This window comes from Cydia strobilella, chromosome 10 (assembly GCF_947568885.1).
Source record: "Cydia strobilella chromosome 10, ilCydStro3.1, whole genome shotgun sequence".
NCBI lineage: Eukaryota > Metazoa > Arthropoda > Insecta > Lepidoptera > Tortricidae > Cydia > Cydia strobilella.
Window position 1 is genome coordinate 17898459 of NC_086050.1, and position 17264 is coordinate 17915722.

The window sequence follows — 17264 nt, forward strand, 5'->3', positions numbered from 1 at the left end:
GCAACGTATCGATACCTACGAGACTATAACGATTCGTTTTCGCTTGTCAAAAGTATGACAATACTACTTAAAAGGGGCCCACTGACTATCAGTCCGCCAGACGATATCGGCCTGTCAGTTAGAACAAAAACTTGACAGTTCCGAACAACTGACAGGCCGATATCGTCCGACGGACTGATAGTCAGTGGGCCCCTTTAGACAATGTATGGCAGATATCGACTTCCGGTAATGAAAGTTTTGCGTTTCGTTACAACATTGCAACTTGGCTAGCATTTTTTTGACTCGTCGTCGGTACCTGTCATTCCCATACATTTTTTATCGATTCGTTAGCGTTATCGTTTTACGAATTGTCTCTTGGCTAGGCCCCCAGGTCTCATTGTACAAGACTTTTACGTTTAAATTGTTTAATATAATTATTTTATCTAGGTACACACATTTTACCCTTTATGATTCGTTCAAAAACCGCAAATTACGACTAGCAAAAATATAAACTGTTTTGTTACAACAAATCAGAGTGATTTATATAATATATATTCTCATTTATTTTATTTTTCTTTCATTTCTAAGAATTTGATATGCTTTCTAAAAGAGCTACGAGCTATGTTTTCTGTTTTGTATGATTTTTTATGTACATATTGTTAATATTAGTATAAAGTAAATTACCTACTGTATACATGCATGAATTGTATTCTTTCTTATTTACTCGTAATGCATGTATTGTTTTGAAAAGGTGTCCCGCCGAGTTTGTTTGCGGTCCCATATTGGGATACCCTCCTCCAATTGAGGGGGGATTTAAATCTTAAAGGCAGAGGTGCAGGGTTAGAGCATTGTAATATGCCTACTTTAATAATAAACTATTTTTATCCTTATCTTTAAATTTATTATCATCACCACCATCAGGCGATTCGTCTGTTATTGTTGCGTCATATATGTGGTATTTCCTATAAAAAGGGACTTTATTGTCGATGGCGCTTATACCATTATTAACGATACTCCGATATAAATACAATGCTGTGCGTCGTAAGCACCATCGACAATAAGGTCCCTTTTCATAGAAAATGCCCCATATAACGTCTTTATCAGCTTATCTAAATAACATTCATTGATCTAGTTAACCTCCAGTATAACAAATAACTTCTTCTTCTTCCTCGCGTTATCCCGGCATTTTACCACGGCTCCTGGGAGCCTGGGGTCCGCTTGACAACTAATCCTAAGAATCGACGTAGGCACTAGTTTTTACGAAAGCGACTGCCATCTGACCTTTCAACCCAGAGGGGGAACTAGGCCTTGTTAGGATCAGTCCGGTTTCCTCACGATGTTGTTTTCCTTCACCGAAAAGCGACTGGTAGTAAATATCAAATGATATTTCGTACATAAGTTCCGAAAAACTCATTGGTACGAGAGCCGGGGTTTGAACCCGCGACCTCCGGATTGAAAGTCGCACGCTCTTACCGCTAGGCCACCAGCGCTTTTTTCAGTATAACAAATAACAAAAACAGTATAACAAATAACATGCTAACAAATAAAACAATAAGCGAAGTAAAATCAAGATTTATCGCCCAAGAGTGTTATCGAAGCTAAATTTAATGTATTTACTATTACTTTCTCAACATCCCATCTCTATTTCTGATACTGAAATTGCAACTTTATACTGTAAGAATAAAGCTGCTTTTTAAAAGAATGGTTAGCTAGATACGAGAATTTGGAAGTAGTGAGAATTGTTTCCAGTTTAATGTCGGAAAGAACATTTGTTTTATCGATAATGTGCTGCATAATCCTGTTTCAACTTTTAAGGAAGTATAAATTATTTGCTTGCTTTTGGTGTTTTTATTGTGGAATGCTTGAGTGTTTTACTGTTGAAAAGCAACACACAACACTAGAGCTTTGAAGACTTACGTGACGTAATTTAACTTGATTCTACTAAATTTCTCATTACCCAAAGGTATTTAGGGAGCCAGAAACCACTCAGATCAGGTTGAGACCGCTCAACCCATCTGCGCTGGAGCGAAAACTCTTTAGGAGTATTCCAGCGTAGCAAAACCGTCTCGTGTGATGCGGAAGGGTCCTGGATTTTCCCCAGGCTACCATCCCCCCACACAGTCCTACCGCTCTAATTGCCCTAGGTGCAATAGAGCCCAAGTCAGGTTCAATAAAAAAAAACCGTAAATGCGGATACAACGTAAAATTAGAACATTGTTAAATAAATAGTATTGTATAATAGACGTAGAAAATAAAATAGATGGAGTGTTCAAGAAATTATGCAAAATTTCCCGTACGCTTAAACACATGCAAATGTCTCACGTATGAATAAAAGGCGTTTAAATTCCTTTTCATCACAAATTCCTGCACAGCATCGTATAAATGTTTATTTAAATCTAAAAAATTGTAGAGAGCATCAGGAATGCATTCAATACGTAAAGTTTAAAGCATGTACTGTCACCTGCGGTATCCTGTCACTTTAGGACCAAATTCAAAATTCAAAATTCTAATATTTGTTCTGCAAGTAGCCCTCAAGGGCTCTTTTACAAGTTAATGCAACATTTACAGTAACATCTTATAGTGACATGTCATGAAAAATACAAAGCAGCATTTATAAATACAACAGCCAATACCTGGGTAAACATTACATACATTATAACAATCTTAAAATGAATAATTAAAGTTTTGAATGATTCACGGTTAGTTTCACTAGACTTATATTGACCGGGATATAGACCGTGATTACCTTTTCGCGCGCTTTTTTGTGAGCGCTGTCTACACAACTTTGACACCCACCCGCTATCTTCAGTCACCCGTGAACATGATGCATGTAACTGCGTCGAAATATTGGGAACTCATAAATAATACAAAAGGTAATCGAGGTTGAAATCACAAATTTATTTACATACAAGATATATACAGTGGTACTACGTAAACGAAATTAATAACTAGCTTAAATCTAAAATAGGCCCTTGAGGCATTGTACCAAGGATGCTGGCGGCATTTCCCCGCTGTATCGCAATGCTGATACGTTGTGCGAGAAAGCCGCCAGCTCTTCGGTCACCAGTTACGTCAACCAGACGCTTCGCGATTTATATCCCGGTTAATATAAGTCTAATGAATAATTACTACAATATAACAGAGATGTATAGTCTCTATGGTTAATAATACATTAAATTTGGAGATGTAAAATGTCCCCACGGTCTAAGAGAGATAATACGTGCTCCTAACTGGGACACTGCTAGCAAAACTGACAGCTTTTGAAACCGACACGACTTTCAAACCTTACTCCCATCTTAAAGGCCAGCAACGCATTTCCAATCCCTCTGGTGTTGCGGATGTCCATCATGGGCGACGATAATTGCTTACTATCAGGCTATTCGTCTACTCCCATGTCTTCTGTATCATTAAAAAATCCTTCGGGTTGACAACCGCGGCCCTTCTTTGGGTAGTTCATATTTACTCGTAGTAGATTAGCCTGAATAGTAATGAGACACATACATACATTTTGATCCCTCTATTGCTCAGCGATTTCCCTGATGACGATCCTATCGCGTCATTGCGATTACTTTCTGTAGGCCTTATGTAGGCCCTTGTGTCTATACTACTCTAACTTATCTTTCACTTTGTTCATAGGCGGACTGGTCGGAGCAGTTCGTGCTGAACGTGCACGGCGGCAGCGTTTTCCCGTGTGGAGAAGGAGTGCGAGTACTCTTCCAATATCCGGAGTGCGTGCTGGAAGGGGCAGACAGAGTACGGGTCTTTGGACGAGATGCGGAGCGGCTCAGATACGTCGCGGAGAGGAGAGTGCGAAGGTTAGTACGCGAGTTATTTGGGTGTGAATGGTGTGAATGCCATGTTAATACAAGTGGTTCACAGGCCGTCTGGTCCGAGCAGTTCATACTGAACGTACACGGCTGCAGCGTGTTCCCCTGCGGTGAAGCAGTGCATTATTTATTCTCTTTCAATACCCGGAGTACGTGCTGGAAGGGGCAGACAGAGTACGGGTGTTTGGACGAGATGCGGAGCGACTGAGATACGTCGCGGAGAGGAGAGTGCGAAGGTTAGTACGCGAGTTGTTTGGGTGTGACTGGTGTGAATGCCATGTTAATACAAGTGGTTCACAGGCCGTCTGGTCCGAGCAGTGAACGTACACGGCTGCAGCATGTTCCCCTGCGTGTGTGTTCTCTTTCAATACTCGGAGTGTTTGCTGGAAGGTGCAGGCAGAGTACTGGTGTTTGGACGGGATCCGGAGCTGCTGAAAAATACTAAAATGTAATATTTGACGTTTTTATGTGCCCAATCTTGACATCCGCATCCGCGTATGTGAGCCTCTAAATATTCGCATCCGCATCTGCATCCGCGGATGTCAAAAAATCGGCATCCGCAACATCCTTGCTTCTGACCATTCATAAAGATACCATTTACATATAATTACCATAACTGTCCGCAGTTTTACCACTCGACTCATTCGCCATATTCGGGAGTCCGCATTAGAAGACTAATTGGTGGTCGTGATGCCGACTAATTTCACCGCAGAAATGCACCGTTAATATCACTGAAACACATTCAAAACAACTTCTAAACCTTCAAATTTTCTCTGAATTTAAACCACATTTCATTGGAACATAGGTGCAATTGCAACAAAGGAATCTAGGTATATAAGACCTTGCGTTAGTGAGGCAATGAGCGAGTGATTTGACAATTCATATTCGGGAAATCCTATATCAATTAAGCGTTTCTGAAGTTAAACTTTGTGCTAACGAAATACAGTTGTATTTAAAACAAAGTACCGATGAACTAGTTTAGAATTCCAAGTAGTTATCGCTTTAAATGTTACAAATGTAGTTTTTTCCCGTAATTTTTTGCAGCCGTAACAAGTTTTTGGGTAATTCGTACCAATGTATATTTAATAAAATACAAATAATCACAAATTCGATAAAACATAAAAATTAATAATAATTATCAAGAACGAAATTTTTAACGCCTATTCATTTCAATTTTTTAAGACCTGCAACATACCAACCGGCCAAGTGCGTGTCGGACTCGCCCACCGAGGGTTCCGTGCTTTTTAGTATTTGTTATTATAACGGCAACTGAAATACATCATTTGTGAAAATTTCAACTGTCTAGCTATCACCGTTCATGAGATACAGCCTGGTGACAGACAGACGGACAGACGGACATACGGACAGACGGCCAGACGGACAGCGGAGTCTTAGTAGTAGGGTCCCTTTGGGTACGGAACCCTAAAAATCAAAAGTCCCACCTGAACGAAGATAATACGGACCATAGTTTCCAGCTTTAGGACCATATTGGGTTGGGAGGTTTTACTAAAACTTTAGTAGCCCGCATAATGTTTTGTATTTATGAATTGTATTATTATTTATAACAGGGGCCAGCACACAGTCTCGTTTGACTGTCGCCTGTTCAGCGAGAGGTATCCAGAGTACTGCTTCGTGTACGTCTCTCAGGCTGTGACAGGCGCTGTGGCAGATGTTAGGATGGACTGTCTACCCACCTTACCATTGTCAGGTACAACAGTTTGATTATCTGTTCATTGAAAGGTGTTCGTGTAGGTCTCGTAGTTAGGCTGTGACAGTCAGGATGGACTATTTCCCAACCATTGACAGGTATTGCGAGTCGGACTCACCCACAGAGGGTTCCGCACTTTTTTTAGTATTGTTATAGCGGCAACATGTGTGAAAATTTCTAGCTATCACGGTTCATGAGATACAGCCAGGTAACAGACAGACAGACAGACGGACAGAGAAGTCTTAGTAATAGAGTCCCGTTTTTACCCTTTTCTTACGGAACCCTAAAAAGCTGTATTCGCCAAGGCCAAGACACCTTAGGCTATATAGGTTCATACGGCGTTTATTTTTCCCGTATACCGATATACGCGATTTTATCGAATACCGTAGTGACAGCAAAATTTGTATGACAACTTTCAAAATTATTCACACAGCGCGGCGTATATGCGGGAAAACCGTCGAGCCGATTTTAAAACTTGCCATACAAATTTTGCTGTCACTACGGTAGAGTCTGTGCGGAAAGAGTGGTAGAATGTATGAGCTCCCTTACATTCCACGACTTCTCTTACCGTACAGACTCTATTCGATAAAATCCCGTATACGGCATACGGGCAAAATTAACGGCGTGTGAACATGGCCTTAGTAAGCAAGAAATTTGCTTATTACGTATAGTTTTAAATACTTCAATGTAAGATTAAAATCCTAAACTGAACTTGTACTACTATTTTTGTAATACTTCCACAAGATGCGGCTTTACTAAACCATGGTCTCCAGCAATTCACTAACAGCAAACTTAATCTGTTTCGCGTACTTATATTCTCGACTCCTCTTTTAGTGGTCTCTATAACTTTTTAAATCCACAATTAACTTTTCTGTTAATATTTTCCGTAGATGGCGGCGCCGGCGGCTGGGGCGCCTGGTCGCCATGGTCAGCATGTCCATCACCAGCTCGCTGCTCCACGCGGACTCGCAGCCGCCACCGCTTTTGCGACTCACCACCACCAGCCTATGGCGCCAAATATTGCGAGGTAAGAGAGAACGCTTCATAGGCCATGAGTTAGAAAGGGATAACGTGAGTCGGCTGCAGTGTGCCCTTCATCAGCGCGTTGCTCCGCACGCACACGCAGCCGCCACCGATTCTGCGACTCACCAGCTCGCCACCCCCTGCTTACGGCGCCAAGTATTGCGAGGTAAGAGAGAACGCTTCATAGGCCATGCGTTAGAAAGGGACAACGTAAGTCGGCTGCAGTGTCCCCTTCATCAGCGCGTTGCTCCGCACGCACACGCAGCCGCCACCGATTCTGCGACTCACCAGCTCGCCACCCCCTGCTTACGGCGCCAAGTATTGCGAGGTAAGAGAGAACACTTCATAGGCCATGCGTTAGAAAGGGACAACGTGAGTCGGCTGGAGTGTGCTCTTCACCAGCGCGTTGCTCCGCACGCACACGCAGCCGCCACCGATTCTGCGACTCACCAGCTCGCCACCCCCTGCTTACGGTGCCAAGTATTGCGCGGTAAGAGAGAACGCTTCATAGGCCATGCGTTAGAAAGGGACAACGTGAGTCGACTGGAGTGTGCTCTTCACCAGCGCGTTGCTCCGCACGCACACGGAGCCGCCACCGCTTCTGCGACACCACCGCCTGCTTACGGTGCTAAGTATACTGAGGTGAGTACGGTGCTAATTATAGGAATGTTTTCTCAATATGCAAGAGCGTTTTCACATTGTCCGAGCCGATATCGGATGTCGGAGGAAGTAAAATGTAAGATGTATGTGTTTGTCTGTATTTATAAGCATTTAATAAATCATTATTACTAAAAACCGTTAAATAACGCAAAAAAGACGGACTTAATGCCAATGGCAGTCTCCTGCAGCTGTTTTTGTCATAATCGCCTTCCGACATCCGATATCGGGAAGGCGCTTCCGATAAATTCAGCCATGTAATATTTGTTTGTGTGCGTATGTGTAGACATAATGTTTTTTTTTTCAGACGTTTATTATAAGCTCGCATCAAAATTTGACATTATGTGTGGCTTTCCATCACAAGGGTCCTTATGCTTCAAGTGCAATTAAGGCTCTTTTTATCTGAAATTCTAACAGAAATTCTGATAGAAAGGTCCTTATTGTACATGAAGCATAAGTACCCTTCTATGATGGAAAGTCACATTTGAGCACAGGCAGCGCAAGAAATCTTGCACTTCCACAGGTTAAAAAAACTTTTTGCAATACTTATTAAGGGGCTCACTGATTACGTCCGCCGGACGATATCAGCCTGTCAGTTAGAACAAAAATTTGACAGTTCCGAACAACTGACAGGCCGATATCGTCCAGCGGACTGGTAATCAGTGGGCCCCTTTACTAACACTAAACTAAAATATCCAGTGAATCCTATGTTTGATAATACGAAAGTCTGTTACGACCAGGTGAAGTTTTAAACATATTAAAATACAAAAAATCTAAAATAATAACTTAAAAAGTGGAATGTTGAGGTTTGAGTAGTGGAATGTTGAGCTTTGCGAGGGATTTAAGGCTCAAGGGTTAAACAAATTTTGCCACCGAGTGAAACATAAAAAATTTCACCACACCATTCACGAAAATAATAACTTTAAATCGGTAAATTAGCAAAGGCGTAATGGCCTACTTTTACTTAAGTACCTATTCTACCTAATATATTGTATAACTTATTGACAAACAAAACATACGCTATTTTAATAAACTTTCGCATAGTATGCTGATAGGTAAACATGAAGAAGGTATACTCGTAAACTGTTGAACGTATTCAAATCATATTATACTACTCTTTGATTCAAATGCCTGTTTATCTTACACATAATGAACTAAAATGCCAAACTTCATTCGTCCTCGATTCCTTCATCATATACGTCGTTTTACAATTTTATCACAACGACCCTCAAACGAGGTTGTCACTAAGCAAATAGATAAAGCGAACACGCCCATAAAGCTCCCATATATATCGTAACCTAGCAACCGTCTAGCAGTTTTGTCAATATCTACCGCTGTCACAACAAATAGAATATTTTTGTACTTTTTGCCTTCTAAAGTGAATTATGGCACCGAAAAAAGATAAAGGGAAGAGCGATGCACCAGCAGTGAAGCCAGGTGCATTTACTGAAGTTGAGAAAGTATTTTTAGAGCAACAGTTAGCTGAGTCTAATAGAAAAGTTGCTAGGCTCAGATCAGCTGTAGATGAGTATGAACTTCGGAATGAAGAGCTGCAGAAAGCTTACGACAAATTGGATGAAGACAGAGCCGATATCATAGCATTCTTGAAAAAATCTCTGAACAATAAAAGTGAAGAAAATATTGAGCTCAAAGACAAAGTCAAAGGCTTGGAGGAAACCAGAGAAATCGAAACAGCGCAGTTTAAGGAGACTGTCGCGGAACTGGAGAGGAACTTCACTATTATGAAAGATCAGCTGACGTCAGAAAATAAGCTTTTAGCTGGTAAACTTAACACGCTGGAGGAATTCAGAGCTATAAGAGACGATTTGATGAGAAAGTATGAGAAACAAGAACAGGATTTCAAAGACCAGGAGATGAAGTACAAGAGGATAATATATGACGGCGAAAAGAAGTTCGTAGTTGGGAAAGATAAGTTGAAGAAGGAAATGGAAGGGCGACTATTACAACTTGCGCAAGATTTTCAAGACGCTACAGAGCTGAGAATCGCAGCATCCACGCACAGAGTCATCAGAGAAAATATAGCTATTAATAATGAATTAGACAGCATACTGGCTACTCAAACTAAACTTGCTGAGCAGAATGAAAACTATAAGAAAAGTGAGCAAGCTGCTCGCGTAGCTATGGAGCTTGCTGAGGAAGAGCGAGACAAAGCTATTAACAAAAGTGTCGTGCAACTGAAAGTAATCGATCAACTTACTACCGCATTCCAAAATATGCAGAAAGACAAGGCGCTAATGGAGAAACGTAACTTCGATTTGAATACATTGCAGACAAAAATACAACACTTGACGAAAGAAAATGAGAGCTTATCATTGCAAGTTAGAATATTAGAACAAAACTTACATGGAAAATTAAATGAGCAAAATAAATCTCTCGTAGAAGCCTCAAAGATCGCTAAAGAATCGAAAAAGATGAAAAATATTTTGAGGGAAGCGGCAATAGCTATACAAGCGGCTCTCAAATTAGACCAATGGGCTGTGACAGACACCACTAGAGAGATCATGGACCGGCAAGTATTGCTGTCGCGCCTTCTGGAGATCGTGACTCAATATCGTGACGCATTGCGGGCTGAATCTATGGACTCGCTAGCATCTCTCGGAAAAATATACGAAGAGGGAGACCTCGGTTTCGTACCAAAACGAGTAGCAAAGAAATCAGTAACATCTATACCCAGTACGGCATCTAAAACTTCACGCGGATCTCCCAAACGCGCTTCAGTATCATCTTCTGTTTCGTCCTCAACTTTGGGAAGTGTCAAGACTATGCCAAGCATACAGATTATACCGTTCTCTTCTGAAGTTGACCTTCCAACAAAGGAAAGTGTTATGTCCTTCGCGACTTCAACTAAATCGGTCGAGTCCAGTGAGAGCGAAGAAGAATCTGTCGATGAAGCTACTGATATTGAGAAAATGTTAGAGCAGAGCAAACTAGAGATACAGAAGTCTATTTTGAAAGATCTGGCTTACTCGAGATCTCAAGTGTTGAAGTCGAAGACAGTCGTGATTCAGGAAGGCGTGGAGACAGAGCATATCGAAGGAGAAGGGGTGGAAGGAGAGGGGGTAGAGGGAGAAGGGGAAGGAGAGCATGTGAAAGGAGAAATGGTAGAAGGGGAGGAATCGGAGGCCAAAACGGTTGATGGAGACGGAGAAGACACAAAGGAGGAGCAAAAGGAAGAATGAGGGGTTTTTGATTAGTGTGTGAAGTGATATGAAATGTATTTTTGTAGAAGTAATGTTTACATGAATTTACTTGAAATCAATTGTGCTACAATAATATGATGGTTTTATTTAATATCTATAAGCTTTTTACAAATACGCAATCATCATTGGTAGCAAATAACCCCCTTTAATTTTAAAACAAAATCTATGTCTGGTATTGGTTTATTGTTGCTAAGAATGTCTCTCTATTTTCTTTTTATTTCAATTTCTAGCGACGAAAACTAGTAACAGACACAAAGGTCTCACAGTCTTTTTGTTAAGCTATCAGAGAATGGTAGATATAGTTTGCCAAAGGACTGTCTCATTTCAAACATAGACAGAGATTATCATACTATCTTTGTCAGTGTGTGTATAGTTTTTTTGTTCTTATTTACTGCCAATTTGGTTTGACCAACTATAGTTTTGACGCGTAATCTGATTCGCTAATATATTTGATGCTGACCACCTAATACCGAATTAGAACCTAAGTATTCATATTAATGCATCATTTCTCTCCAGGGTCAAGCCGTGGAGCTAGCAGCCTGCGAATGCGCCACCAAACCCTGGGCCGGAGACTCCTCCATGGTGGTATCTGAAGTGGGTCCTCAATGTCGGTGTGGGTGTGTGCTGCATTTGGCTCCTAGTGCAAGATTGCTGGCTGGGTCTACTAAGGCTTGCCCGGGGCGATCTTTCTGGCTATTACAGGTAACACTTTAATGCACTTTTTACTTGAGTCTTAGCGCATTTGTCAGATTTTGACGGAGATTTTGTAACCATAAACGATCTTAGCTAGAGACTCTTCAATGTTAGTGTCAGCATTGTGTGATTTGTTTGTGGTGTGTGCTGCATTTGGCTCCCAGTGCAAGAGTGCTGACTGGGTCTGCTAAGGCCTGCCCAGTGCCCGGGGCGATCCTTCTGGTTATTGCAGGTAACGCTTAATATGCGCACGTTCACTTTCCTTTCGCGTAGGTAAGTAGTTGAAATAAAGGTGCATAGAATGCGTGCTCTATGGGAGCCTCGGGTGAGTTACGCTAAGTAGCACAAACGAATGGTGCGCTAGTTATGTATTTTACCTACGTACCTATGATCAGATGATGTATATTAAAAGATAAGACGATCACATTTGAACACTCCACGATGATGGTGTTGGATGCAAGAAGCGGGACTTAATTTTTTTTTCGAAACGGTACATTATGAGGTAACTAGATGCCAAGTGCGTTTGATAATCCATTATCGCACAATCTATGGCGCCTTCATACAATATTTTGATTCCTAAGATCATACTTAACAAATAAAGTTATTTTATCAAATATTCTGATTTGTGATTTTAAAGTAGTCACATTATCTACATACTATACCATACTGACATAACTCTTACATATACTTAAATTATAAGAAGTAGAATATCATATACTAAAGATAAATGTCGAAATATATCGATATTATGTCGGTCTCTTCAACGGTCTTCGTCGGTCGGTTCGGTTTTTAATTGCTTTACAATTGACCTGAAAGTACTTCGTCAATAATATCGTGTAATCGATTCGACCCGGTCATCGGTATCGGTGCGGCGAAAATATCGGATAATGAGTTTCCTACCGGCGATTGTCAATTCGTTAACATAATAGCTTTCGGGTGGCCACTGATGGTGCAAGTAACAGGCGCTAATTAACATTAACCCCCTCCCACACCACTTTTGCTTTGTAAAATAGAAATATAATTAATTTACTACTTATACTGTAGACCGGACTGGATTATAATATGGACAGTATTACCTTTTGTATTGTTTTCGAGCTACATGCATCTTGTTCACGGGTAACAGAAGATAGCGGGTGGGTGTCAAAGTTGCGTAGACCGGGTTGCGTAGAACTACATATTTAAACAGTTCGCGTTCAAAAGTAGTTGTCACAGTCTAATTGTTCTATCAATAGAGCCATAAATATCAATTTTTGTTCAGTTGTTATAGTGTGTGACGTTACAGGAGTTACTTTCCACGCGTAGTCTGATACGTTACTTCTGATGCTGGCTGTACGTGCCCGAGCTGACTGTTAGCCGAGATTGTTTCCCATTTGGCAGGAACACAACATTTGTCAATTTACAACATACTGACGTCTTACTTTACTATAGATTTATCCCGCTATTCTCTTTTGCCTTGTGTCCTTTATGCCCCGCACGTGCCCGAGCCGGGGCCAACGCTGGTCGCTGACTGAGTTAGCCGAGATTGTCAACATACTGACATTACTATAAATTTATCCCGCCATACTCTTTCGGCTTGTGAGTCGTGTCCTTTATGCCCCGCACGTGCCTTAGCCGCGGGCAACGCTGGTCGCTGACTGAGTTAGCCGAGATTGTCAACATACTGACATTACTATAAATTTATCCCGCCATACTCTTTTGCCTTGTGAGTTGTGTCCTTTATGCCCCGCACGTGCCCGAGCCGGGGGCAACGCTGGTCGCTGACTGAGTTAGCCGAGATTGTTTCCCATTTGACGGACCCATTAGCCGCTTTGCATCCTGATAGGTGCTGCGTTCACGTGGCAAAGATTAGGCTTAGTAGATTTGGCTTAGTAGATTCATAGATAAGTTAATGCACGGAACATTGCTTTAGGTTCATGGTTAAATTATACATTTGAAAAGTGTTACCTTTTTCATTTTTGGAAGATAACTCGAAGTATATCAATATTAATGCAGCATCGGCGTTAATTAAACAAAAATGCTGCCTGCTGCTGACATTTTGAACTGACACTGGCCTAACCTGCTCGTTGATTCGTATATACTATATATGTGACGTAGGTGACGTTTTTAACCAAAAGGTACCACATTGTCGTTTGTTGATAAGGTTGATTTTTAATTGAAGCTATATGGAAATAGCGCCTTACCGACAATACGAGTAAGTACCCTTTTGGTTGAAAATGGCACATATTATGTTTAATATTCTCGCATAATTTGTATGGCCCTGCACGTTGATTTGCACACACAATAGTTGAGGTGGCGATAGTAAAATGTACATCAGACAGCTGCAGGGGGAAGGATCAACTGAAGTACAAATCAAAATGTGAGACATGTCTGATAGCGTGATAAGTTGATAACCTTTTAAGATATTAAAGAGGCAACCTACACAAGCACAAGTTTAGTCAAAATCTCCCATTCAACTTGAGACCTAGTGCTCACTGGCGCGTTTAAACTTGCCTCGACTAGTCACTAGCTGATTCTAGCCACTTGGCTGGTTCACTAGCTCTCAAACTTGCCTCGACTAGCCAGTCCAAACGCGCCCTCTATGAGTTAGTTAGTGTGTCGATACAAACTCAATGAACGGGAATCATTAAAACTTCAGCACTTCCAAGTTGGTCTTCCCTGAAGCGGTATTTGAACTTTGTACATATGATATTGATTTGATATCGTGTATCTTGCTCGCACCAATACAGGCTGTTTTAAAACGAAATTGAGATTAAAAAGTGACGATAAAATTGCGATTTTTTATAGAGCAACCAGATAAAGTTTAGCGTAACTTTACCAGTACTTCATCTCGTAGAATATGGCTAGGGGCTGTAGAAAACAATTTTCATGTTTTTATTTTATTTTATTGGTTCACCAGTAACTGTTACACTGACGCATACATATACATTTATTAAATCCTTAATAACTAGGAGCTCAGTGTACAATAAAATTGAGGTAAACACTGCATGCAAATTAAGTAGTAGTAGTAGTTAGTAGTAAAACTCTTCATTGTACAAAAATAAACATAAAACACGAGAAAAACGCATCATTTGTACAAAGGCGAACTTATCCCTTAAGGGATCTCTTCCAGTTAACCTTTGAGCAATTGAGGGAGAGTTGGAGAACGGTAGACATCAAAGCTGTACTAAACGGCATGAAAGAAAATATTTAGTTTCCTAAAAGACAGGTAAACCTATAACCTACAGTATATAGCATGGGCATGGGATTTATTTAAAATAAAACAAATATATTAACAGTCATGTATAGTGTGTGTGTGTGTGTGTGTGTGTGTATGTGTAATTAAAATGTGTTACCGAACGAAATTTACTAACGAACTCATTACTTTACTATTATGAGAAGCTGACGTTTAAGCTTGTTTAAAGGAGTGCAAAACATATCAATTTTGTTCTTGGTAAGTGTGAGCGAGTTGCACAATAGTAACAATGTGACATCAATATCAAACCAAGATCAGATTTTCAAAGTTCTAATGTCTCCCCTGTTTTCGTTCACTATTAATATTCCCTTTATGTATGTAGAGCTTGTTACAAATAGTTGTTAGAAAAAGTGACCCGGGGAAGTTATTATAAAATTATGTAATATCTTTCTTAGCGTGATCTCAAGTAGTTTAACAATCTTCGAACAAAGAACTTTTTATAACCATGATATAAATTAGTAATTAGCAATTTATATGAATAATGGCAAATGGAATCCAATCCAGTGTATAAGCTTAAGTTAAGAGTCCCCGGCAAGCTCGGCCGAATTTCACCTTTCCATACAAACGGAGTTTTGTTGTCATTTTAAAACTACGTGTTGTATTGTAATGAAACTTTGCACATACAATGATATGAGGTATATCTAGGTCTGTAGTTAGTTTATATAGCTCCAGTTTATAAAACAAACGAACTTCTTTCTTGATTAGAGACGAGAGGATTCGACACGAAACGCTCCAATCGCCATATTGGATTGGAGACAATTGCTCCGCTAGATGTCGCTCGCAGCACGAGTGCGAGCGAAACAGCAATACACAAGAGTGTGAATATGAGGGAGCAGATGAGGTATAGGAGGATTTTTTAAGGGCGTACAAAATCTAATAGAGCAAAAACAAGTTTTGTAAGATAAATTTAAAGTCGCTGTATTTTTTTAACTATGCTATCTGAAGCTACATAAACTAATTACAGACCTAGATTTACCTTATCCTTTTGTAAGTACAAAGTTTCAGAGCAATCTAGCAAGTCGTTTAGAAACGAGGGCGTAACTGCGTTTGTATGGAGAACCGAGCTTGCCGGTGACTGCATGTTAAATAGTCTGAGGGCAAAATGAAGATTGCTTAAAAGTCGATATCGAGAAACTTTGACAAATCATACAACTGCTATCTACTCTAATGCAAAAACCGGCCAAGTGCGAGTCGGACTCGCGCACCGAGGGTTCCGTACTATATTTTACCGTATGTATTTTTTATGCGAAACGTGAGTGAAAGGTAAATTGCGGTTTACGATTTATGACGTATTAAAAAAAAACTATTACTTACCAGATCAAACCAATTTTCGGTGGAAGTTTGCATGGTAAATATGTATGTACACAGTTCTTCACCTTAATCCATTGCAATAAGGTGAAAAAATGTACATGTACATATTTATGAACTCGACTGTACATCATATACTTTTTTCAGTTTTATCATTCTCTTTTTTAGAATTTACAGGGGGGACACACATTTTACCACTTTGAAAGTGTCTCTCGCGCAAACTATTTAGTTTAGAAAAAAATTATATTAGAAACCTCAATATAATTTTTGAAGACCTATCCCTATACCCCACACGTAAGGGTTTGATGAAAAAAATTTTTTTGGGTTTCAGTTCCAAGTATGGGGAGCCCCCAAAATTTATTGTTTTATTTTTGTGTAAACCAACTTATATACCAAGTATAGTTCTTATAACTATACTTGGTATATAAGTAGATGTATTCTGTAAACCGCCTTAACATTTTTACACAAAAATAAAACAAAAAATTTTGGGGGCTCCCCATACTTGGAACTATAAGAGTTTCAGAGAAAAGTGGTTGTGACATACGGACGGACAGAGACAGACATGACGAATCTAAGGGTTCAGTTTTTTGCCATTTGGCTACGGAACCCTATTAAAAATGCAGTAAGCTCAAGATTTTACAAATAAATTGAGGGCCTTATAACCATTACTGTAGTGTAGAATTAGGTTGATTCATGTAAGATTGTCCTTTAATATTTCTTTATCGCACCTAATTTCAAGTTCAAACGTTCTGAAAATTTATTATAATTATCATTTAAACGTTTCGCGCCTCGCAATATATTAGCTGAACAATCTTTTCGATACATCAGCGATAGGACACGGCTAAGACGCCCTTGAAGCCGACGAGAAGGCTGTTGTTGATCGGTAACTTTTGAAGAAACCTTCGTAACTTTTGAAAGGTTCTGTTTTGTTTTTGTTAAGTGTTGTTGGTAGTCCTGTTCTGAATCGCTTTTCATTGCTCATAGGATCCAGATTTGTTGGATATTTACTTTTACTTTTATTAGAGAGTTTGTTATAAACGCCTCCTTGCAATGTACAAGACAAAGACTTGTTTTTGTTGTCGTTTTTTATTTTTCTCAGATTTTCTTAAAATTTGTTGGATAGATAGAGTTCCCTATTCTGTACAACATAAGCGCAGTTTCACCGTATACGTATGTCCTACAAAATCTTCCAGTTCCGAAAACGTATGAAATCGTAACTCAATGGGAATTCACATGGGTAATTTTTTTTTGTCCCAAATTTGGATTTTGTGTTTAAATATTCAGACCAGAATGAGGAGCTCTACAAAGTTACAATTTTTTATCAAAACCTAACAAAAAAAATCGACAAAAAATATAAAATAGCCCAAGTAGTTACCTATTATTTAAGTTTTGCATTTATAAACGCTAATAAAACGAATTATTAATAATAGAAATAAACAATACAAGAGCAAAATACGAAGAAAATAAACAAACCTAAACTATAGTTGTATTAGTACCTAGTACCTAAGAACTTCACTTCCTCTCCTATATCAAACGTGGAACTAGGTGAAACTGCAATGTGAAGTTTCAAAGAACGAGTGGAAACTTTGCGGTTTTGCCTCGTGGCTTTCAAATAA

General features: G+C 39.8%; 2 protein-coding genes across 2 annotated transcripts in view; both read left to right on the forward strand.

Moving 5' to 3' along the window:
- The window catches only part of LOC134744537 (uncharacterized), a 139149-nt gene that overhangs the window by 110425 nt on the left and 11460 nt on the right, over window positions 1-17264 (forward strand). Inside the window, exons 5-8 of the mRNA XM_063678354.1 lie at window positions 3616-3794; window positions 5375-5514; window positions 6405-6541; window positions 10932-11117. Of these exons, the coding sequence (XP_063534424.1) occupies window positions 3616-3794; window positions 5375-5514; window positions 6405-6541; window positions 10932-11117 (642 nt within the window). The remainder of the gene's footprint in view (window positions 1-3615; window positions 3795-5374; window positions 5515-6404; window positions 6542-10931; window positions 11118-17264) is intronic.
- LOC134744802 (cilia- and flagella-associated protein 157) lies at window positions 8580-10397 on the forward strand. The gene has a single exon (XM_063678712.1). The coding sequence runs from the start codon at window positions 8580-8582 to the stop codon at window positions 10392-10394; it is 1815 nt and encodes a 604-aa protein (XP_063534782.1). The 3' UTR covers window positions 10395-10397.

Coding starts and splice junctions, on each gene's coding strand:
- LOC134744802 (XM_063678712.1), top strand. CDS start 8,580: ATGGCACCGAAAAAAGATAAAGGGAAGAGCGATGCACCAGCAGTGAAG.